Source organism: Carlito syrichta, unplaced genomic scaffold (assembly GCF_000164805.1).
Source record: "Carlito syrichta isolate Samal-C Ts95f unplaced genomic scaffold, Tarsius_syrichta-2.0.1 Scaffold273658, whole genome shotgun sequence".
NCBI lineage: Eukaryota > Metazoa > Chordata > Mammalia > Primates > Tarsiidae > Carlito > Carlito syrichta.
Window position 1 is genome coordinate 306446 of NW_007217754.1, and position 24159 is coordinate 330604.

The following is a 24159-nucleotide window of genomic DNA, read 5'->3' on the forward strand; positions in this document are numbered from 1 at the left end:
CCAGATGGTTTCTCAGCTGAGCTCTACAAGACATACAAGAAAGCTGATACAAGTCCTACTGAAAATATTCCAAATGATCAAGAAGGAAGGGAATCTCCTTAGCTCATTCTATGATGTCAATATCATCATAATACCCCCAAATGAAAAGGACCCAACAAGTAAAGAAATCGACAGGCCAATTCCCCTGATGAACATAGATGCAAAAATTCTCAACAAGATTCTAGCAAAATCACATCTAACAGCACATTTCTAGGATCATCCATTATGACCACATGAGCTTTAATCCTGAAATGCAGGCCTGGCTCAACATACACAAATCAATAAGTGAAATCCATCACCTACATGGATGTAAAACCAAGAACCGCACGATCATCTCATTAGATGCCGAAAAAGGATTTGATAAAACCCAACATCTTTTCTAGGTAAAAATCCTTGAACACCTAGGCATTGAACAACCTTTCTCAAAATAATAAGAGCCAATTATGACAAACCTGCAGCCAACATCATACTTAACAGGCAGAAGTTAAAAGCATCCCCCCCTAAGAACTGCAACAAGGATGCCCACTCTCACCCCTCATATTTAACATAGTACTGGAAGTCCTGGCCAGAGCAATCAGGGAGAAGAAAGAAAATAAGTCTATCCAAATAGGAAAAGTGGAAGTTATATTATTCCCCTTTGTAGATGATATGATTCTATACTTAGAATATTCTAGACATTTTGTCAAAAAGCTCCTCACACTGATAAACACCTTTAGTAAAGTCTCAGGATACAAAATCATTGCACAAAAACCAGTTACACCAACACCAAGCAGGCTGAGAACCTAGTAAAAAACACAATCCCATTCACAATAGCCACAAAAAAAAAAAAATATTTCAGCATTCATCTAACCAAAGAGGTGAAAGACCTTTACAATGAGAACTGCAAAACACTACTCAAAGAAATCAAGGACAACACAAATGGAAGAGTATCCTGTGGTCAAGGATTGGGAGAATCCATACTGTCAAGATGTCCATTTTACCCAAGACTCAATGTAATACCTATTAAATTATGAACATCATTTTTCATACTCCTAGAAAAAATAAAGAAATTCATATGGAAGCAAAAAGGAGCCCTAAAAGCTAAAGCAATCCTCAGCAAAAAGGACAAAGCGGATGCATCACACACTCAGACTTCAAACTTTACTAAAAGTCTACAGTTACCAAGACATCAGGGTACTAGTACAAAAATAGACACATAGATCAATGGAATGGGGCAGATAATCCAGAAATAACCATGAACCTTCACCAATTTATCCTTGCCAAAGTCTATCAAAACAAACATTGGGGAAAGGGAACTATAACTAGCAAATGGTGCTGGGAAACTAGCTAACCATATGGAGAAGAATAAAACTGGAGCCCTACCTATCATTATATATAAAAATTAACTCAAAATGGATCATGGTCTTAAATGTGAAAACCCATACTATAAGAATTTTAGAAGAAGACTTAGGGAACACCCTCCTAAATATCAGAGTAGGCAATGAATTCATGGCCAAGTCCTCAAAAGCATATGTAGCAAAATCCAAAATTGACAAGTGGGAACTTATCAAGCTAAAAAGTTTTTGCACAGCAAAATAAAACATCCAGAGAATAAAATGACAACCTACAGAATGGTGAAAAAATATTTGCAAGCTATGCATTTGACGAAGACCTAACATCCAGGATTAACAAGGAACTCAAATTAATTGACTGGAAAAACAAATAAACAACTAATTACCCCGTTAAAAAGTGGGCAAGGGACATGAACAGCCACTTCTCAAAGGAAGACATTCAAGCAGCCAATAAATATATGAAAAAATACTCAGTTTCACTAATAACCAGAGAAATGCAAATCAAAACTACAGGGAGATACCATCTCAAATTGGTCAGGATTTCTATAATTAAAAAGCCAAACAAGGTTATGGAGAAAAGAGAATGTTTCTATACTGTTGGTGGGACTGTAAGTTAATTCAACCTTTGTGGAAAGTCATGGGACATTTCCCAAATAACTAATAATGGTGCTATCATACAACCCAGCAATCCTACTTCTGGGAATATACCCAGAGGAACATAAATTGTTCTACCAAAAAGGCACCTGCATGTGCATATTCATTGCAGCATTATTCACAATAGCAAAATTATAGAACCAACCCAGATGCACACTGAAAGTGGACTGGATAAAAAAATGTGGTACACATGCATAACAGAATATTACATAGCCATAAAGAAGAACAAAATCACGTCCTTTGCAGCAACATAGATGTAGCTGGAGATCATCATTCTAAGTGAACTATCACAGAAACAAAAAACTGAATACTGTATGGTCTCACACATAAGTGGGTCCTAAACACTGGGCATGTGAACACAAAGATAGGAACAACAAACACTGAACACTACTAAAGGAAAGAGGAAGGGAGGGGGGACAAGGGGCACACAACGACCCATTGGGTGCTGTGTCTCTTACTAGGGGAGAGAGGGCCCACTAGAAGTCCAAGTTTCACCTGCAGGCAATTTGCTTATATAGGAAATCCTCACATGGACCCCACATTTGAAAATAAAAATATAAAATATTTCATAAAAAAATCAACCTTTGTATTAATATATTAAACTAGCTTAACATTTTTAGAAACATTAGTCTTTAAGAAAACAGAATATCTGACTTAGAGTCCACTAAACTGATTTGCTTAGGCCTTAAAACTACTTTTTTTCCCCCACTGTGCCAAGTAGAAAATGGCTTTCAGTTCCTCTTGTCTCTTCCTTTAGGGTCAGAAGTCTTTTATGTATGCCTCAGGGCTGCAAAAGAGCTTTGCTATCAAGAACCACTTGCGTTTGCTTTATTTTAGCCTTTAGCCACCAGCCTACAACCCTTAAGAAAAAAGCATAGCCTGGGTACTGGATCTTGCTTCCAGTCACCTTTCACTATTCCTCCTTAATACTAACTGCCCTCAAACATGTTCCTTCCCTTTCTTCTCTCCTTTCTTCTTCCCTAACTTTAATATTTTAATCATATCTTTTAGGTTTTTAAAAAAATTTCTCACCATGGTTGCTTTAAAGAGTAATGAGAGACATTACAAAAGCACATAAGTTACTTCTTTAGCAGTCACACCTTGGACTCTTCCTTAGTCAGCATCCTGTCCTGCACAACCGAAGCTACTGTAGACATAAAGGTACCTCTACACTTATTTTTATTCTCTCTCTCTCTCTCTCTCTCTCTCTCTCTCTCTCTCTCTCTCTATATATATATATATATATATATATATATATATTTATTATTATTATTATTTTTTTTAGCCAGTGTCTTACTCTGTCGCCCAGTCTGGAGTGCAGTGGCACAATCATGGTCCACTACAACCTCAAACTCCTAAACTCAATCAGCTTCCTGAGTAGCTAGAGCTACAGGTGCATATCACCCTGCCAGGCTAATTTTTTTGTTTGATTTCTTTTTGTAGAGAAAGGGTCTGACTATGTTGCCCAGGCTGATGTCAAACATGTGGGCTCAAGCAATCCTCCTGTCTCGGTCTTCCAAAGTGCTGGGATTACAGGCGTGAGCCTCTGTGTCCAGCCCTGTTTTTAAATCTTCTGAAAATTTTAAAAGTATTTGAATGTGAGATCTATTTATTTTGTTCTTTTGTAAAAGAAAATTGATTCTTCACTTTGTTTTTCATGAAACCACAGAGTTTTAAGTTGAAAGAAATTTTAAAGTTACCCTACCCGGTCTTCTTGTTTTACAGATGAAGAAACTGAGACAAGGTTCAAAGAGATTAATCATCAGAACCAGAATTAAAACCTAATCTTCTGACTCCTAGCTGACTGCTCTTTGCTTTACTAACAGAGCTGATTCTTTCTGGGTTTTTTGTTTTTGTTTTTTGAGTTGGAGTCTCATTCCTTTCTTGCTTTTATTGAGCTATGCACCTCATACTTGAGTTAAAAGATGTTTTAAAAATATTTATCATTCCCTGAGTGTAAGAATCTCTGTGTCATGGGAAGGGAGTGCAGAGCCCTCAGGGGGAGGTTTTTTTCAATAGAAACCCTGTGGTGTTCTAGGTAAATGTCTTTATTATTTGTTTCATGTTTCCATGTAGCAGGACCTCTCAGAATAACACAGCTCACCTCTCCCTGCCCACCACTGGCTCCTCCACCAGAGATAATGGAAAAAGATCGGAGTATAGATCACTAGCATCCCCATCTTCTGCCGCTTTCCCACACATGCTATGATTTTCCACCATCCCATTTCACAGATCAGTCTAATTTGAGGTAAATATTCATACGGAAGATAACAGCATAGTATAACGAGGCTAGGGGTGATATTCATGAAAGGACCAAGAAGAGGAGCCCTACACAACCTTCATGATGGTACCATTCAGAGAAAAATAGGAAATTTCAAGGAAGCTGACTTGTGAGGGATTAGTTCTCTTCTGAAGTGCAATCTTCCAGCACCTCTTATTGTAATGTTGACTATATCACTCTCTCATGTTGACACATGAACCATGGAGTAGACACCATCAGTCTAGATAGAGCATATCCAAGTGTTCCTTATTTCTCCCTTACTTATCAATCCAACAGGAATTTGATTTTCTCTAAAATATTTGCTTTAAGAGAAGCCATTGTTGATTTCCAGTGCTTTACATTTCAAAAAATTAAACCAAAAATTTAGACAAAATTTCTTTTTATATTTGATATCAAGACTTGAGAAGCTGGAATAATAAATTAAGAAAAAATATCCCCACAGCTGAAAGAGAAACCTCTTTGATGAAAAATTTAAATATGAAAGTAATTTAAAACTGATTCATAAGATAATGCTTTGAGGAGATCTTTATTTGTAACTGTGTGTGTGAGTGTGTGTGCTTCTGCACATTATAATTTGATGTTTTTATGCTTTCCATATGGATCACTGGAATATTGATTACACCATTTCAACTATAGTTTATGTTTCAAAAATAAGAATATACAATATGCTAAAGAAGTTCCATTTTGTATGTTTCTAGTCTTTTTTAAAAATAAAAATGGATTTTGTCAAGGATGAAACTGTGACCTGTCACACCTAAGTATTTATTTTCATACATAGAATAGTAACACAAGGTGAAAGTCTTACCAAGCAAGTGAGATTATGTTCTTTGAGCAATAGCTTTCTACAATAGAAACAGAACTGAAAGTAGTGCATAACTGATTTACTAATAAAAAAGTACTGAAGAGAAATGTTCCATTTAATCTATTCCCACCAACAATGATTATTCAGGGGTTGTTTATTTAAGGCTACTTTGTGACACCCTCTGTTAAATCCTGCTCCACATTTCCAATTCTCTCCCCATAATATCCTGGATAATTCAACTGCTAAATAATATCTTCTTGATTAACCTAGGTAAAACATGAGGACAAAAGAGAAAGACAGTCATGTTGCTATGTCATTGTAAGGTTTTGTTTTTATTTTTGTTTTACATATCTTCTCTCTGAATGACATGTAGCACTCCCTCTGCAGTCATGGGAAAGTTTTGCATCCTTCTGCAGTGGACTATATGTCTCTGAGGGCATGGATTTTGTTCAGTCTTGTTTACTAATGAACATGACTGGCATATGGCAAGTGGAACAGTAAGTAGGATAAATGAATAAAGGTATCATTGGAGCCCTCTAGGATAAACATTCAGAACATAGTGTACTGGTCACGTGGGCTCAAATCTGCCTACAGGGAGGACTATATATATGGACAAGCATTTCACAAAAGAATAAGCTCTTTTGCTGCCCAAAGAATACTACTTCTATTTTGAACACACTATTCCCTAATACTGATCCCACGTGACTACACATTGCTTTGAAATTTCTAAAGATTAATTGACCTACTAGTATTTTATCTACAGACAAAAGGATAAAAGCCATATGATAAATCCCAAGTATCGACTAGAATAAACCATGTGACACTTGTATTTTTCATCTCATAATTATTTGATACATATTGGCATTGTTATCTACTCACATTGGAATATTATTTTGATTGAAATATCAATTGTTCTAAGAGCATAAATGTGTTAAGGCAACAAAACAACATGAACAAAACTTTAGTGGTAAGGTTAATGTTTCAATCAAGTTAAAATATTTTTCTTTTAATTTTTTTTTTTTTTTGGTTATTTTGTAGTCTACTCATTTTGTCCCTCAGCAATTGGCTAAGTAGCTTATTGGACTCCTCCTTTTCAGTGAATGAAGCAGTAAGATAGTAAAGAGAGGGTGTTGACTATAGGCAGTACCACCATCAGCCAGTGAGACATTTGTTGTGGAAAACTTATCTGGCTTATTTGGAGATTGTAAGTCTGAAAACAAAATCATTTTCTAGAGTGTTCTCAATTTCTTAGAATTTTCTTAGGGTACATATAATAACACAATGGAAATCAAGTCCAAGAAGGTAAGAGAATGAGTAAGCACTGTAAATTATGAGTATGAATGTTTTTGTAAGAATTATGAGAAAGTTTTTGTCTGAGCTATCCGAGGGCAGAAATTTTCATTGCTTACAGCTTATATATATGTGAAGAAAGGGAAAAGCAAACTTACTCCCCAGAGCTTGCTCAGATGATAGGGGTACAGCCTGGAGACATCAAAACTTCATTTGCTGAGAGCTTTTGTATCATGTCATCCTGGTACTTTGAGTAAAATCGAGAGGAAGGATGCCAAAGACAAGAACCCTACAATGATTTAGGAATGTCCATGACTACTAAAATTCTTGTCAACACTCAAAAGAAACAGAAGCTCATCCAGGATTGACTTCAGCCCTTTGTAGGCCCAACTCTGTAAGCCCTGTCTTTGCTGCTGTAGATGTTGTTTAAAGCAGAAAAGGAGTAGCTCTGTTTAATGTTGAATAAGGTCTTTTGGAGAAACCGAAGTGATGACTGATGCTCTGAGAGCAGGGAAGAAAGAAACAACAAAAGGCAATCCGAAAGGCTTTCAACAGTCGGCTGCAGAAAGTAGAATGAAGATAAACAAACTTAGATGTATTTCTAGTTAAGGAAGCTGTTACCATTTTCAGCCTGCAAAATAACTGATGTGCATATAATGATTTAACTGAGTTATTAGGAAAAAGCATTGAGAAAAATATACATGTTTAAGAAGGAAGGCTTTAGAAAAAAATTGTTTTGGATTTATTTTAAAAGGTTTTCATCAAATGGTTTAAGTAAAAATTAAATAGTTTAAGTAAATTAAATTAAATTTTTTATGCTTAAAGTGAGAGTCCCTTGGCTGGATGCAGTGCTCACGCCTGTGATCCCAGCACTTTGGGAGTCTGAAGCAAGAGGATTGCCTGAGCCCAGGGGTTCGAGACCAGCCTGGAAAATGTAGTGTAATTTTGTCTCTACAATAAATAAAAAAATTAGCTGGGCATGGTGGTGCATGCCTGCAGTCTCAGTTACTTGGTAGGCTGAAGTGGAAGGATCATCTGGGCGTAGCAGATCGAGGCTTCAGTAGCTATGATTGTGCCACTGTACTCCAGTCTAGGTGATAGAGTAAGACTCCGACTCCAAAAAATAGAGAGAGTCTCTCAGCTATTGGTGGTGATGTGTCAAAATGCAAGGAGCACATGCTTTAGAATCAGTTTTGGAGTGTATGATATTGAGTAAGTTTGATATGGTATCTCATTTTGCTCATCTTTAAAGTGGGCTTGGAAAACCTATATAAAATGGAATTGTAATGAAGATTGAATTAAGTGACATAGCCTTAATAACTGGCACATAGTAGAAATTCGGTATATGGTGGTCATATTAGTAAAACAGCAAATTCCCTATAATGGTAAGTAAATGACATTATTTTGATTTTCTTTTTGGTGTCATTAGGCAACATTATTCAATAGGGTACAAAAAGATCCTAGCTAGGAATATGACCTTATTCCCTGCCCTGTTCAATTTTAAGGCTATTAATTATAAGACATCCAGATCAGCAGAGAATCAAGAATAACCACTGAGTAGTTAACTGCTATGGTAAATTGCACTGGCCTTTGGCTCTTCTGAAAGATCAATGCTACATTAAATTAAGAAAAGGAGGAATTAACAGTATTTGTCAAATATTTAAAAAATATAGTTCTTTATTTTTTAAATAGACATTTCAACTAAAGCACTGTGAGTCACCATGGTAGAAATACCAAGATGATTGTTCCTTTTTATTTGGCATCATTAATTTACACAGAACTTATATTATCTGAACTTTCCAATATTCAAGTGTTTTTGACCTACAAAGATGACACATGCATATAGCTCAACCGAATTGTTACTAAAGCAAAGGTAATTTATTCACTGCTTCATTTTATTTTTTAAAATGAGACAAGAAATAACATGATGCATAGAGTTGAATATTTTGTATTATATATTTATCAGGTAGTTTCTATATCAAAATATATGAAGAGATATTTTCAGCAGACACAAAGTTGCTGCAGCACTTGCTGTTTTCACAAACCTGGCTTCCTATCAAGTGGTTGGTTTCTCCCATTCAAGAGTGAGTCACATCTGAGCCCCATGCAATTCTTCCACTTCAGAATAGAAGATTAGTTGATGCTTCTTAATTGATATTGAATGCATGTCAAAACTGCACCGAATAGTCACTGGGCCTTCTTTATTTGTGACTTTGTGACTTTTATGGGCCCTGAGTATTATTTCTGAACCTGGGTTATTCAACAGATTAATGAGACTTTTATTGAGTGTTAACAAAAGTAGCTAAGCTACTGACTTAAAGATGATATAAACTGCTTTTCCTTGAATAAGCCCTTGATTTTTTTTTATTGTAAAGATCTTCTTCTGGAAACATTAGGAAACTTGGATGATTTTACCAAATGTAGATTTGGGTGGAGTAATAGTTGCATTTAATGAATTAATGTTTTACTGATACCTATTAAGCCCCAAGGTTTGTCTATGCATATTTGCACCTCTCTACTTTAAGAAGTCATTTCTTCTAAACAGAATCTCCTGCTTCCATTGGATAATGGAAGAAATTCAAAATCATTAGCTAAATTAATCGTTTCATGTAGTTGGTCTTTAGAATGTTATAAACTGTAATGGAATTACTGAATTGAGAGCTATTAATTAGATGTACTTCAAATATATTCTAACCAAATGCTATACCTGGCATTCTCTATGACCATTTAAAAAAGACAAAGAAAGTTCTTGATGAATCTTAGTGCCATCAAAATAACCCATACAAAGCAGTATTAAAAGTCTCATATCTGTATAATTCACACTGCCTCAGAATCTGAAAAATCATTATGAACACTGCCTCCTAATTGTTATTTCAGTGCCCCACATTTTTTCAAGGATAAGTGAGAGTTTGGAATGCTTTCCCTAGTTTTTTAAAGCCCATAAATCATGGAGGGAGGAATAAAATGCGTGTCCCTCATGTCCAGACACGTGTTAGAAATAGGAGTTGACCATTCAGATGCCTACATGAGGGCCACAGAGGTACTCAGGTGAGTGGAAATGACACGAGGTCTCCAGATCAGAGTGAAGGCTGAGAAAAGGGGTGGGGGCGGGACTTAAAAGAAGATAGCCTTTTAAAGGACCAGTTACCACTTAGCTCCACCAGTTGTTGTCACGTGTTGGTGTGGCTCCAGTAAAGCCAGATACTGTGATTTTCAAGCAAATTCAGATGTGTAGAACTGCACATGAAACAATCATATATTTAAATGTTGGTAACTAAAAATTCTAATGCTAAGCCCTGTAGCTCCGTTGAAACACATTTGCAGGCTCTCAGGATACAGCCTCTGGATTAGATCCTGACATCCCATCATACACAAATGCTATTTAAAGTGAGGGATGCTGAAATACAGTCTTTAATCAGTATTTACAACCAACCCAAAACATGCTTTTTAAAAGAAAGTAGGATGTTTCATTAACCCACAGATACCAGGTGCCCACTGGCTTGCAGCAACATATTCAGTCTCATGAATATTTAAAAAGACAGATGTATTTGGCAAATTTCTCTGGTTTATGAGTAAGTGTGTTGAGAAAAAATGATTTCTTGATAAGGTTGTCAATTATTGAGAATGGAGTATTAAGAAAGGATCAAAGTTGTATTTAAGGGATGTTTTACGAAAACTGAAGGTAGAAGAAAACTCTTCAAGTTTCTTCCCAGCATCATGTTTGTTTATTAAACAAACAATGGGAGGGAGGGGGCTATGGTAGGTATTGTAACAGATAAAATTTTATTATCCTAGATTGTTGCTCTCAATTTGCCTGACAAATTTAAAACAAAATTTTATATAAAGGTAGAGTGAGAAAAAAATGGAGATACGTACAGATGCTTTGAAACACTGTGTAGTTCCCTGGGGGGAAGAAGAGAAATTGAGAGAATCATGGAGCACAAAGTGTCCTTTATTCACTCCACACAGCCACCAATGTCTGCTCAGCGGATAAAACTAGGGGCCAGAAATAAGGACCCATTACCATTGCTGGCATCGATTACCTGATCCCTAGAAGAACAGATGCTATCATGTGGTACTCAGTCACCCTGTATGTTAAAAAAAAAAGTCAGTCTACATCCCAAAGGCATTTTGCACATAATTTTTGACATTTATAAATCATGTGGAGACTTTAAAAATTGGGCTGCCACAAAAGCTGAGAATGATATTCTCCCTTTCCACAATTTACAGAATTAATGAAGAACTACAATGGCCAGCCACCAATCAGATGCCTACTGGAGTGTTTTTTATTCCTTTGGTATAACTTTTATTTTTATTTCATTAATTTTATTTTTTCCTAGGATATTCTTGTTGACTTCTCATCTCTGTTCAGTCTAGAATCCATAGTGTTTATTTCCAAGTGATGCTCTTTCTATCATTTTTGCTTTATTTGATTTAAATGAAAAAGCAGCTGGAGGCTGATGTGTTACATAAATTGTGGTCTCCATATTCTCCTTTGGAACCTGAGGCATCCTTATATGAAAGGCTGTAGTTAGGCAAAAAGATAAGTTCCATGCTAAAATCCAGGGCCTGGCTATCAAACATGGGTTATGTAAAGTCCATTCTTTTGTTTGTAACCTTTACAACTTGTCCTTGGTGGCTTTGGGTGAGACACTAACTTTATATTTGACTCACAGTCTTACTTTTATTCTTGAGAAAAATAAGACATAAATGATGAACTCATATTTTTTTTTTTTTTGAGTTGGAGTCTCATTCTGTCACCCAGACTGGAGTGCAGTGGCACACTGCCGGCCACCGCAGCCTCGACCTGCTGGGCTCCAGCGATCCTTCTGCTTCAGCCTTCCAAGTAGCCGGAACTACAGGTGCGCGCTACCATGCCCAGTTAATTTTTGATTTATTGTAGAGATGAGGTCTCACCAAGTTGTCCAGGCGTGTCTCGAACCCGTGGGCTCAGGCAATCCACTCACCTCAGCCTTCCAAAGCCACGGGATTATAGGCTGAGCCACCAAGCCTGGCTCAATTATAAATTTTATACACAAAATATACCTACCTCTCTCGTACAGCTTGATGCACAATATAGAAAATAATACTTTTTCTTTCTTTTAAAAAAAATTTTCTTTTAAAGATGTGCGGTACAATTCAGGGTTAGGTATACAAATGTTCATTACACAGGTACACTTTTGATAAAGTGTTCCCCCCCCCACAGTTTCCCACTACTGACAATTCCTTTCTTATGGATTTATGATAATTGTTCAAGGTCCACTTATGAATGAGAACATATGGTACTCTGTTCTTTGTTTCTGTGATAGATCACTGAGTATGATAGATTCTAAATCCATCTGATACTTTTTCTTTCTACCTACTCTAATTATGAGCCATCAAACCAATCCCCAAGTAAAAGCAAACATAACAGTCCACATCTTACAGAATAAATCATTCTCTTCTATTACCTAATAACCAACTTCTAAGAAATTTGATGAGTTCATGTTGTTTACTGTAATCTATCATCTACTCTTCTTGGAAACTGACCTCAGTAAGTAGAATGCTCTTACAGTTCTCATCTATCCAACTGCATTGAATTACAAGTATATTTTGCATATATATGTACATATGTTTCTACATACATATTTATGTGCACACACACTTTTTGAAATCATGGAAAGTGATATATGAATCATGTGCCCTGGAATATAAAACAGAGAAGAAAGGAAAGATTATCTGCGAACTCTTTGGCTGAATTTTGTGTGGTAAGCCCAGCACAGGACACATACCCTTTGTGGATACCAGCATGTTAGGAGAGTCTTATTGACAAAGGGTGTGGGATTTTTAAGACAAGTCTGCTTCTTAAGTTCTCCCTCCCAACCCTGTTTCCAGACACTCTACCTTCCGGAGTGGTTTGAGTTTGGTCTCCATTATGAAGTCATACTTGCAGAGCTCACAGCAGCGTGTGTCTGAGCTCTTGATCCACTGGTGGAGGCAGGACTGGTGGACGAAGCGCAGGGTCCCTGTGCAGCGACAGGGTGTGATGAGGGGGCTCTCTTCATCCCCTTCGCAGTGACAGATTCTGGGGAAAGACAAAGCCATCAGCATAGGATCTCCCAGAGAACATTTCTCACCCATGTTCCGTCTTATACCAACGTGTTTCTTATACCAAGCGCTATTAGAAACTGCAAAATAACATCTAGAACACATGAACTTTTCATTCCAACTTTGATGCTAGAACCGAATCTATGAAAAGTACATTCTGATTATTCCTAATCTGAACATCCTAAATATGAAATGTCTCCAAATCCAAAACTTTCTGAAGGCCAACATGACACCACAAGTGGAAAATTCCATGCAGTCAAAATGCAAGCACACAGCACAGTTTATTCATTGTCCACAAAGGAAAAATAAAATTACCTTCCAGGCTATGTGCATTAGGTGTGTATGAAACATAAATGAACTCCGTGTTTTGACTTGTGTTCTAACCCATAAGATATCTCATTAGGTATATTCAAATACCCTAAATCCCCCAAAAATCTGAAACCCAAAACACCAAGCATTTTGGAGAAGTGTTACTCAACCTGTATTCATTAACTTTTACTTTTATGGTCACTGCTGGACTCAAGTCATGTGATAGGGTGTTAGACACTAGCACATCAAAAGTGTACTTCCATTTCATTCATATACAGAAGCCAATTTTAACAGCACAACTATTGAGCTATGTCCCCAGCTTAATCTATTTAATAGACCACTGTCTATGGGATTTCATATACAAAAGTTATGACTTATTCCAAGTATTCTAAGGAATGTTGTAGTCTGATAACTTCATTGTATTATTTTGATGATAGTTTTATGGGACTATGGTACATAATTTAACTAATGTGTTATCTTACCAATGTGGAAATCCTGACAAAATTTTAAAGTGTAACCAAAGAATAAAATTAATACAGAAAGTCTTACCCTAAAAATATTATAGTTTTAAAAGGAAGATGCACACCTATTTGGTTGCAATAAATGGTCTAAACTGTTAATAATCATTGTTTAAAAGTCACAACAATTATTGAGCACACAAAATTCGAGTACAGTAAATTCTACAGCTTGAAAATGTTAATTTTCAAACTACATCTACCAATGAATTGAATTCAACTAGTGTTTGGATTACTATGAATTCTAGTTTCATAGTTTGCAGTCTATGAAACTATTTTATCTCATGTTTAGAATTTTAAAAATCATTTATTTTCCTCTTTGGATAAGATAAACCTTTTCATAACTTTGGTGGTAAATTCAAATCTTAGCCCTTCAATAATTGAATGATTTAGCCAGCAGTTAGAAGTTGCTAATAAATTTCATTAGAAATATTGCTTTAAATCTATCAGAAATGTGAACATTGAATGTAACATTTAAACAATTTTTGAAAATCAACATATTACTTCTCTTCAGCTGAGTCACAATGGCAAGCTGGAAGAACATATGAATTGCTGCTACTGCTCTTTCCTTCGAAGTGCACACCCTTTTCTCCAGAAGCATGAGTTTTGAAAGTGGATACACACACACACACACACACACACACACACACACACACACACACACTGCCAAAAAATGTATACACATTTTAAGAGGAAACAATTGTATTACAATTGTAATACTCAATATATATGATAACAAAGATAAATATATAACATTTGACTTCTGCAGTTACAAGAGGTGCTCAAAGTGGTTCCCATCAGTATCTAGACACTTCTGACCACAGCAAACTAAAAGTAATACATAGACAACATCTCCTAAAATGTGTATGTATTTTTTGACATCCCTGGTATGTGTATATCTCAGTTATCTCCCCAGGGGAAATGAAATGGCTGCTCACTCAGATAGTGCAAAAAGACACAGGAATTAAAACTACAACACTCCCTTAGACTTTAAAGTAAAACATTATGACATAGTCCACTAGCATTTAAATCAATTTCTTAAGTAAAATAAGTAAACGCTCAGGAACACTATGACATCTGAAGTTCTAGAGAGGAAGTGATGGAATGAAGACATGGGGAAGTTCAAAGTCAATGTCCCCTCTCTCTTAACTGACCCAGAAGCTAGCAGAATTGGATGTAGCATCACATATAGAGAAGGCCAGCATCATGGGGAAAAGATAAAAATCATTTGCGTTCCTATTTTGAAAATAAAAACCTGAAATGTCGCCTCTCCAAAGCTAGGCCTCAGGAACTGGGCTAGTTATACTTCAGATCATACTTCTTGCCAATACAGCATCACAGCATAGGTACTCTGTAGATATAAGTTGAATAGATTGAATTTAGTCAACAAGATATGACATTATAGAAGGATCCAGTGAAAGCAATTAGGAGCTTCTCTGGCACTTAATTTAGTTGTCATATTTATTTCGGGAGCCACTGAAATCTAAAAAATTATAGAGAATAAGATATTGGTATATTTTAAGCCATTGAACCTGTCTCTCCTACCTCTACACAAAGATAATCCCTTCAACAAGGTGTCATCAAACTGCAGCTCAATTCTGTCCACTGAATGTTTTTAATCAATAAAGTTTTATTGGAACACAGCTTCACAAATTGGTCTATGTATGACTAAGAGCTGTATTTGAGGCATTATAGAAGAGTTGAGTAGTTGCTGCAGAGACCATCTGGCTGCAAAAACTAAAACATTTACTATCTGGCCTTTTCAGAAAATGTTTACAGGTCCCTGCCTTAAAGTCTACATGTGATTCTGATTAAGAAGATGTACACATATTTTCATCAATAATAAGAATAAATTTTATAAGATAAATCACCCAACCTCTGTGAGTAACAATGAAACTGAAGTAAAGGTTATGCAGAGAAGAGCACAATAAAAATAAGAATCCCTCTTGGTCTGGTATTAATTTTTTTTTTTTTTTTTTGCTTGCTTCCATGAATAAAATTTTTCATTTGGAAAAAGAAAATTGCCGTTAATGCCATCGAATAATTCATTGCTTAAAAAATTCATGTCAAATGCTCTATAGCTGCCAAAAAGATTCTGGGGCTCTGATTTTTCACCAACATGAAAAAAGTAATTTATTCATCAACTGCTTTAAACAAAGATCTAGCTGATGACTGAGTTCAAACTGACCTGACCAACTTACTGATTGTGGTCCAACATCCCATGCCTTACAAAGTTCTTTTAAAAAATTTCTGCTAAAACTGTTACCTGAAGCATTACTAGCAATATCATTTTTTCTCACACAATTAAGGTTATTTCTCAGAGGGAAAATAAAAAACCTGTTTCATTTGCATTCCCATTTCGCATGATTTATTTTTACATGTTTTTAGCAGTTTGAACTTTTTCTAAATTATTCAGCTCAAGTTGGACCCCAAGAGTCTTTTCAAACCCTATTGAGATTGTTCTAAATGAATTTAAAAGCTAAATATCAACTTCAAATACCTACCAGAAATAAAAAATAATGTGATAATGCCATTAAAGAAAGAATTAAATAATTCCTAAATTGATATATTTCACACAAATCACAACTGCTGAATTATAAATGAAAACATAGTAAGGGAAACACAAACATGTTTTTTCCAACAGAATAATTGTATAGAGAAAATAATTTTAATAACATAATAAAATTACATTGTAAAATATTCATAATTTTGATACATTTTTACCTGATGGGAAGTTGAGGCTCGGGAATTGAGTGATTCTATAGAATCAATGGTGATCCACATTGGTATCTGTTACCTAGTGACAGTTACAAGCTGAATTCACATATTTTATTGATATTTTAGTATAATAACATTCTGCTTGCAATCTACTCAGCATATGTTGAGACTTTTACCACTTATGACTTGAATGAACTGGTACTTCTACATAATATCTAGTTTCTGTAAATAGAAGACCACAAATGCAATGTATCAAATTAAATTTCAGATATTTATGCATATGTGGTGTGTGGGTATGCTTAAAGTTCCTTGCTTAATGTTTGAGTTCTAAGAAAAACAAGTTTTTATTTTGTTTTGTTTTCTGTATCTTAAAATTACCTTTACCAATTCCTGTCTCCCCCATAATAAAGGTTTCTTGGCTTTGGTGGAATCATTCAACACTAACAAAATCACTTTTGGGAGGGTCATAGTGGTTATGATTTTTGAATGTTTTTCATTCATTCATTCATTTCATTCAAACACATTTTCTTAGTTCTTGCTATATGCAAAGAAAATCAGACAAAAATAGCATCAGTATGTGGGGTAAATCGAGAGGAAGAGAGAAATTACCTGGAGGAAGGGACCCTGTTTAAGTAAGTATCTCAATCATATAGGTCATAAGAATTGGGACCAGGGTCCACTGAATGTTTTCAACCAATAACATTTTATTGGAACACAGCTGCATCCATTCATTTATGCAGCTAAGAACTGTATCTGCAGTATAATAGCAGAGTTGAGTAGCTGCTTCAGAGACCGTCTGGGTGCAAAAACTGCAGGATCTGGAGAGAACTTTGAAGGCCTTGCTTGGTTTCCATGATGAGCTGTGTGGGCAAAGCAGATTTATAATGGTCTCCAACTCCTAACAGCCATCTTCTCCACTGTCTTCTGACAGCATCTCACTAACCGGCCTTGCAACTCACTCCTCTCATGTTCCACTCTATTTTGCTGCTTCTTCTCTGACAAGCACATCTTTGTAACACCAGCCCTTGCTCTTCTACCTTTTTCTCCATATCCTCCTCCAACTAAGTAACCTGTAAGCACAGTCATTATGGAAACTACTGTGTTTATATTAGTTTAATTTGGATTTTAATCACAGTCATCCTTAGAACTCACTAAACTAAAAATTATTAGAAATGTTTTGGGCAGAAAGTATTAATCAGTGGGTGAAAAATGAGAGCTCAAGAGAATGAGTGAAGAGATGAATCTCTCTTTTGAGGAGGCTAACATGGCAGTGACAGGCTAGCAGACTGGAGAAATTTTATTTTTAATTTTCATCTCATTTTATTTTGAACAGTGAAAACCTGAATTTGTTTATAAATAGTAGAGGTAAAGGTGCCACAGATTGATAAACATTTTTAAAAACATAGTCAGTTGTGAGAAGTTAAGAAAATATGGAGAAAGGAAACATGGTAGAGGAAAATTGTTGGACAAGTGGAAGAATGCACATGGGGACACATGGCCCTTTTCCTGTGAGCAAAAGGAAGAGAAAATATGATCAGTGAAGATGAGAAGGTGCTGGGTAGAGGACACTGAGTAGCTGGATCCAGGTGGTCTGATCACCTTTGTGATCTAGGAGACAACATGGGGAGGGAGGCACGGGGTTAAGGTCTTATGGAGGCTGTAAAGAACTAGAAGAAGCCACATGGAAACTGCGAGGATGAATTAACCAAACATGAATATAAGAATTGTGGAGCAGCGAGAAGTCCCTGGTGAGATTAGACGGCTCAAATTTATAGTAAATGCTGTTAACATTGCGTTATGACTGGCGTGTTCTGCAGAGGGCAGTCCCACAGCTGGCAGCATATGCTAACAAGCCCTGAAACCACTAGGTCAGAAACAGAAAGGAAAAAGAAGGGAAGAATTCTGGTGTATCAGAGAACACCACATTGAAACATCTGGTCCTAGGTCTAGACACTGAGCAGGGAGGCAGAGAAGCCATCTTGTGGTCAACGTGTTATGAAAACGGTTGGTCTTGAGAGACAAAGTTGCCATGATTATGAAGAACTGATGTTGAAAGCAGAAGGAAGAGGGACAGATATTGCACATATGTAGCAGATTCATATACCTCATGGATGAATTCAATTCTCCACTTTTTTTCACTATCATATCAAAAAATTAAAAAATAGTATGTATAGTTATTTGGTGCTAGAGATGCAGAAGCAAATAAAATCCTGACTCACAATCTTGCTCTCTGCTCCAGTAAACTGGAAACATTTTGTTTATTCATTTGTGAAATAAGGTCAAAAATACCTCTTAGGGTGTCATGAGAATTTAACTGAGCTAAACTAGTGAAGTACCTGACATGCGGCAGGCAATACATGTTTATTTCATGATATAGATTTTTAATTGACTTTGAGTTATTAATTTCATAATGGTTAGTCACAGGATGGGTCGCATTACTACTCTGATTACTACTGATATGGTTTATCTGTGGCATTGCTTTCAGTGCATTGGGACTGGGAACTTTTAGCAAAGTTAGCAAAGTTTTAGTTTTTTAGTTAAATCAAGCAAATGCTTGTAAGGCCAAGGCCATCAATTCTGACTTTATCCAGGTGAGTTAGTTACTGACACATATGACTCCCCTGACCAGTCATGCCCTTGACATGTCCTAAAGAATGTGAGGTGGGGAGCATATTTGAGTTTGTGTAGAATACGTTCAGGATTGAATTCAGTGTCATTCTTCTCTACGTTGGGTGGGCTCAGACAAGTTTTCAGTTGGTTTTCTCATTTTAAAAATCTTACATGGGAATGTAGTGAATTCTTATAACTTTATATTGCCTCAGAACTCACTTTGAAAACAGATTGAACTTTCTCATACCAGAAGCAGGGCTCAGTCACCCTTGACAGTTTCCAGTTTCCCATCATACCATACCCAGATGGCTCAGGCCAGTGGCTAGAAATGAGGACATAGAGGTACCTCTTCTGCCAGGGAGATCAGATTTTTAGCTTTCTCACTGCTTCCTTTATGCAATAGACCATCCATAATGTAAAAGAAGTATCCCATGAAAGGCACACTCACATCCAACTCCCCTTCCTTTCACATCTGGGCAAAGTTGACAGCCACTCTAGCACTGGAACCCCAATTTAGCTGGAAGCTCTTAGATCAAGCTATTATGAGGCTCAAATAAGATATCTTCCAGGTGTGGTGGCACATGCCTGTAATCCCAGCACTTTAGGAGGCTGAAGCAGGAGGATTGATTGAACCTGGGAATTCAAGACCAGCATGGGCGATATAGTGTGACTTTGGCTCTACCAAAAAAAAAAATTAGCTGGCATGGTGGTGCATACAACCATGCTGTTAGTTTGGTGCAAAAGTAATTGCAGTTTTTGCAAATTGAAATTGGTCATTTGATCTTGGAATACATTCTTAATAAATGTGGTTATGTTATACATCATTGTCATGTGCACTTCTTACTTTATTTTTTTGCTAGTAATTTGTTACTTGTTTATTTTATATTTATTTTAGACTATGGAAATTATGTTAGACAAAAAGCAAATTTGAGCAGTTTTCTTATTCGAGTTCAAAATGGGTAGTAAAGCAGCGGAGATAACTGCAACATCAATAATGTGTTTGGCCCAGGAGCTGCTAATGAATGTACAGTGCAGTGGTGGTTCAAGAAGTTTTGCAAAGTAGATGAGAGTCTCAAAGATGAGAAGTGTAGTGGCTGGCCATCAGAAGTTGACAACAACCAAATGAGAGCAATCATCAAAGATGATCCTCTTAAAATGACACGAAAAGTTGCCAAAAAACTCAATATCGACCATTCTATGGACATGTGGCATTTGAAGCAAATTGGAAAGCTCAATAAGTGGGTACTGTATGAGCTGACCGAAAAAAAAAATCATCATTTTGAAGTGTCGTCTTCTCTTATGCTATGCAACAATAATGAACCATTTCTCAACTGTTCCATGCAATGCAACAGATTGTGCCATGCAATGAAAAGTGATTTTATATGACAACTGGCGACGACCAGCTCAATGGTTGGGCCAAGAAGCTCCAAAGCACTTCCCAAAGCCAAACTTGCACTAAATAAAAGTCACGGTCACTGTTTGGTGCTCTGCTGCTAGTTTGATCCACTGAAGCTTTCTGAATCCCAGCAAAACCATTACCTCTGAGATGTATGCTCAGCAAGTCAATGAGATACACCGAAAACTGCAATGCCTGCAGCCAGCATTGGTCAACAGAAAGGGCCCGATTCTTCTCCACGACAACGCCCGACCTCACATTGTACAACCAATGCTTCAAAAGTTGAACAAATTGGGCTACAAAGTTTAGCCTCATTCGCCATATTCACCTGACCTCTCGCCTACCATCTACCACTTCTTAAGCAACTTTTTGCAGGGAAAATGCTTCCACAACCAGAAGGGTGCAGAAGATGCTTTTCAAGAATTCATTGAATCCCAAAGCATGGCTCTCCATGCAACAAGGATAAACAAACTTATTTCTCATTTGCAAAAATGTGCTGATTGCAATGGTTCCTATTTTTATTAATAAAGATGTTTGAACTTAGTTATAATGATTTAACATTCACAGTCCAAAACTGCAATTGTTTTGCACCAATTTAATACTTGGGAGGTTGGGGTGGGTGGATCATCTGCGCTCAGGACCTTGTCTCTACCAAAAAGAAAAAAAAAAAAATTAGCTGCTTGTGGTGGTGTATAACTGTAGTCCCAGCTACTTGGGAAGCTGAAGTAGGATGATCACCTGAGCCCAAGAGCTCAAGGCTGTGGTGAGCTGTGATCTTGCCACCATACTCAGCCTGGGCGACAGAGTGAGACTCCAAATATAAAAAAAAGAAAAAAAAAGATATCGAAGAAAACATTACAATGTATAAACACTACCCCAAAGTAAGATATTGTTGTCAATGTGCAAATAAACAATAAAATCCATGACCATTTGTTGCTAGGTACCATAAATGTGAGTCATTGAAAATTGTAAAAAGCAACTCAATTTTTCATGTCTGCATTTTACTTTTCAGAACTCTGCCTTTTGTGCCATCATGTAAGAAAGGGAAACATTTCCTCTATCTACCTCACAGGTGAGATTGCTTTCCTTTCTTTTCTTTTCTTTTTTTTGAGTTGGAGTCTCACTCTGTCACCCAGGCTGGGTACAGTAGTTTATTCCCGGCCACTGCAGCCTCGACCTGCTGAGCTCAGGTAATCCTTCCATCTCAGCCTTCCAAATAGCTGGAACTACAGGCACGTGTTACCAAGCCCAGCTAATTTTTTGATTTATTGTAGAGATGAAGTCTCACCATGTTGCCCAGGTTGGTCTAGAACACACGGGCTCGGACTTAGGCAATCCTCTCACCTTGGCCTCCCAAAGTGGTGGGATTATAGCCACCACACCCGGCCTACATTGCTTTTCTACTAAACCACCAACACCTTTCTTGCATTCAAGCCTAAGGACTTTTTCTGGTTCTTTATCCTTTCTGATGACTTTTGCATAGTTGACTAACTCTGTCTCAAAACTTCCTTTTTCTGGCTTATGTGGTACTACCCTTATAATCACCACCTTTAAAAATGAGAAAAGTGAAATCAGAAAGGCATAAAAATAATTGCAGGCATTGGGATAGTGACTGCTTACAGAGGACAGATCAAAAATGTTAGAATGGTCATTTGTATACCTAACCCTGAATTGTACCCCACATTTTTAAAATAAAAATTTTTACAAAGTTAGGATTCTGGAATCTGGGAAGATGAGAGACAATAGGAGAATAATATAGAATTCAGTATATCCAAATTCATGGCTAAGATGCCTCTAGATTATTGTAGGTCAAAGTGGACACCTTGTAAAGTAGGAGTGTAGTAATTTTAGGACAAACAAGAAGTACTAGTTCCCACACTTAACATCTCAGATGAGAAAAAGGCAAGGAAGGGGAAATTATATAAAATTTTATTTTATTTTATTTTATTTTAATTTGAGATAAGGTTCCTGTCTGTCACCCAGGCTGGAATACAGTGGCATAATCACGGCTCACTGCAGCCTTGATCTCCTGGGCTCTCGTGATCTCTCCTTCTCAGTCTCCTGGGTAGCTGGGACTACAGGCATGCATCATCACACTTGGTTAATTTTTTTTTTTTGTAGAGACGAGGTCTTGCTATGTTGCCTAGGCTTGCCTTGAACTCTAAGGCTCAAATGATCATCCAGCTTCACCTCCCAAAATGTTGGGATTATAGGTATGAGCCACTGTGCCTAGCCTCACAGCTATCTATCTTCAGATAAGTGAAAGTCTATTGTTGAAAACAGCAACAGTTCCACAACTAGATCCAATGAGTAGAAGCTCAAGGAAACACATTTCCATGAAATATAAAGAAAACAACAAAAAACATCTTTTCATGGGGGTGAACTGTCCAAGGAGTGTGAATTTCCTGGCACTGAAAGTCCTTAAGCACAGGTGGAGAGACTATTTGGTGGGAATGGTGCAAAAGGAATCCAAGCAAAGGTCAACCACATGACCTCACAGTGCTTTCCAGTGATGGAGTCCCATCATCTTTCCTTTCTCATGGACTGATATTTTTCCTTCTTCTAATTTCTTTGTAAGCATTTTCCCCTCTACTTACACTGGGAGTTTTGCACTTGACCATTTCATTTTTCCTCTTTACACTAATTACATTACTGAGCCATTCTAGGCCTATAACAAGTACTGCTCATAACAAGTAAAACTTGTAATTTTAAGCATCTATCTCTAAAACCTCAGTCTCCCCAACAGCAAGACCCTTTGGCCAGCTCTCTAACATCAATAATGGGGCATTTCCAATGGGATATTTACTGCTTCCTGTATCTTTCCATCTCCAAGAGAGCTTTTTTCTCAAGATCTCATTCCATGAGTATCCCATTCTCTTAGAGTAACTAGCTTGCCATTATCTTTGAACCACCCATGTGTTTTAAGTCCTATATTCAAATTACCATCAACATGCCAATATTTCCTCCCTCAGTATCGTCCATATCTTCTTCCTTTTCAACCCCGTGACCATTTCTCTAGTGTTTTTGAATTGTCAACAGAGAAGCAAATTATCTTTAAACATTTAAGATAATTTCCATTAGAAATTCATTCTTAAAACGTGCAGTTATTCAGACCCTCTTAATATGCTGCCTTTCATCAAGAACTCCATCACCACTCAAATAACATCCAAGTTACTTCACCTGGTTTTCATATGACCTTCTGAAATTCGGGTTTACTTTACCTATTCTGCCATATTTTCCAGTAATCCCCGACATACAGGTATAATAGCAAGATGCAGAGTTTAACAGCTAATAAGCTGTGGTTTTAGCCACAGATAAGTTACTGGTCTGCCAAGATCTTGATTCCCGTCAGTCTCGAGGTAGTTTAGAGGCCTTGGGTGTGTTGTCCATTCATTCCAGTTGATTCAAAAATATTATCATGTTCTACATGTGCCTTGATGTGAAAGATGTTGGGAAACACTCGTGTAGTTATTGAAAATACAATCAACCTTAGAGTTATAGTTCTGCTACCTATGTGTGTTAAAGTACTTAATCTCTGTGTTTCACGCTGCTCAGCAAATGGGAAAATAGCAGTATCTACTTCACAGATTATTAATAAGAATTACCTTAATTAAGTGATCAATAAAGGTTAAATAGTATATTTTCAATTAATGGTCATTTCTGAGGTTATTTCCTGAGTCTACTGCATTAACTATATTAAAGTCTGTCTCTGAGAACTTCCTCAAATATCATCTCATACCCTTGATACTCTCCCTCTCTTGGTAACACCTCATCTAAATAAGACACTTCCAACTTCAGGACTCACATCCTTAATGAAACAGTCCCTAGTTTTTCCTTCCCTATTACGCTATCTCCATTTCTTGAGTTATCATTTCCCTTCAAGCCTATACCACACAGATCCGGTCTTTGCTGTTTGTTAATTCTTTCATTTATGCAAGCTGTTATTATGAGCTGGATACATTCATGTTTAGTCCTTTGGGGGGACAGGATCTTCTTGTGTATTTGTATTGATGTTAAGGGTAATTTAAGTGAAGAAAGTGTTAAAAAGTGAGGGTAAAGATGGCTGAGTACGGCCAGGTTCGCTGGCTCAGCCTGTAATCCCAGCACTTTGGGAGGCCAAGGTGAGT

The 24159-nt window shown here is 36.8% G+C and overlaps 1 protein-coding gene across 2 annotated transcripts in view; it reads right to left on the reverse strand.

The window, feature by feature from the left end:
* The window catches only part of MARCH1 (membrane associated ring-CH-type finger 1), a 108410-nt gene that overhangs the window by 56160 nt on the left and 28091 nt on the right, over positions 1-24159 (reverse strand). For both annotated transcript variants that reach the window (XM_021709688.1, XM_008052367.2), the window contains one exon: positions 12281-12461. In XM_021709688.1, coding sequence (XP_021565363.1) covers positions 12281-12461 — 181 coding nt within the window. The remainder of the gene's footprint in view (positions 1-12280; positions 12462-24159) is intronic.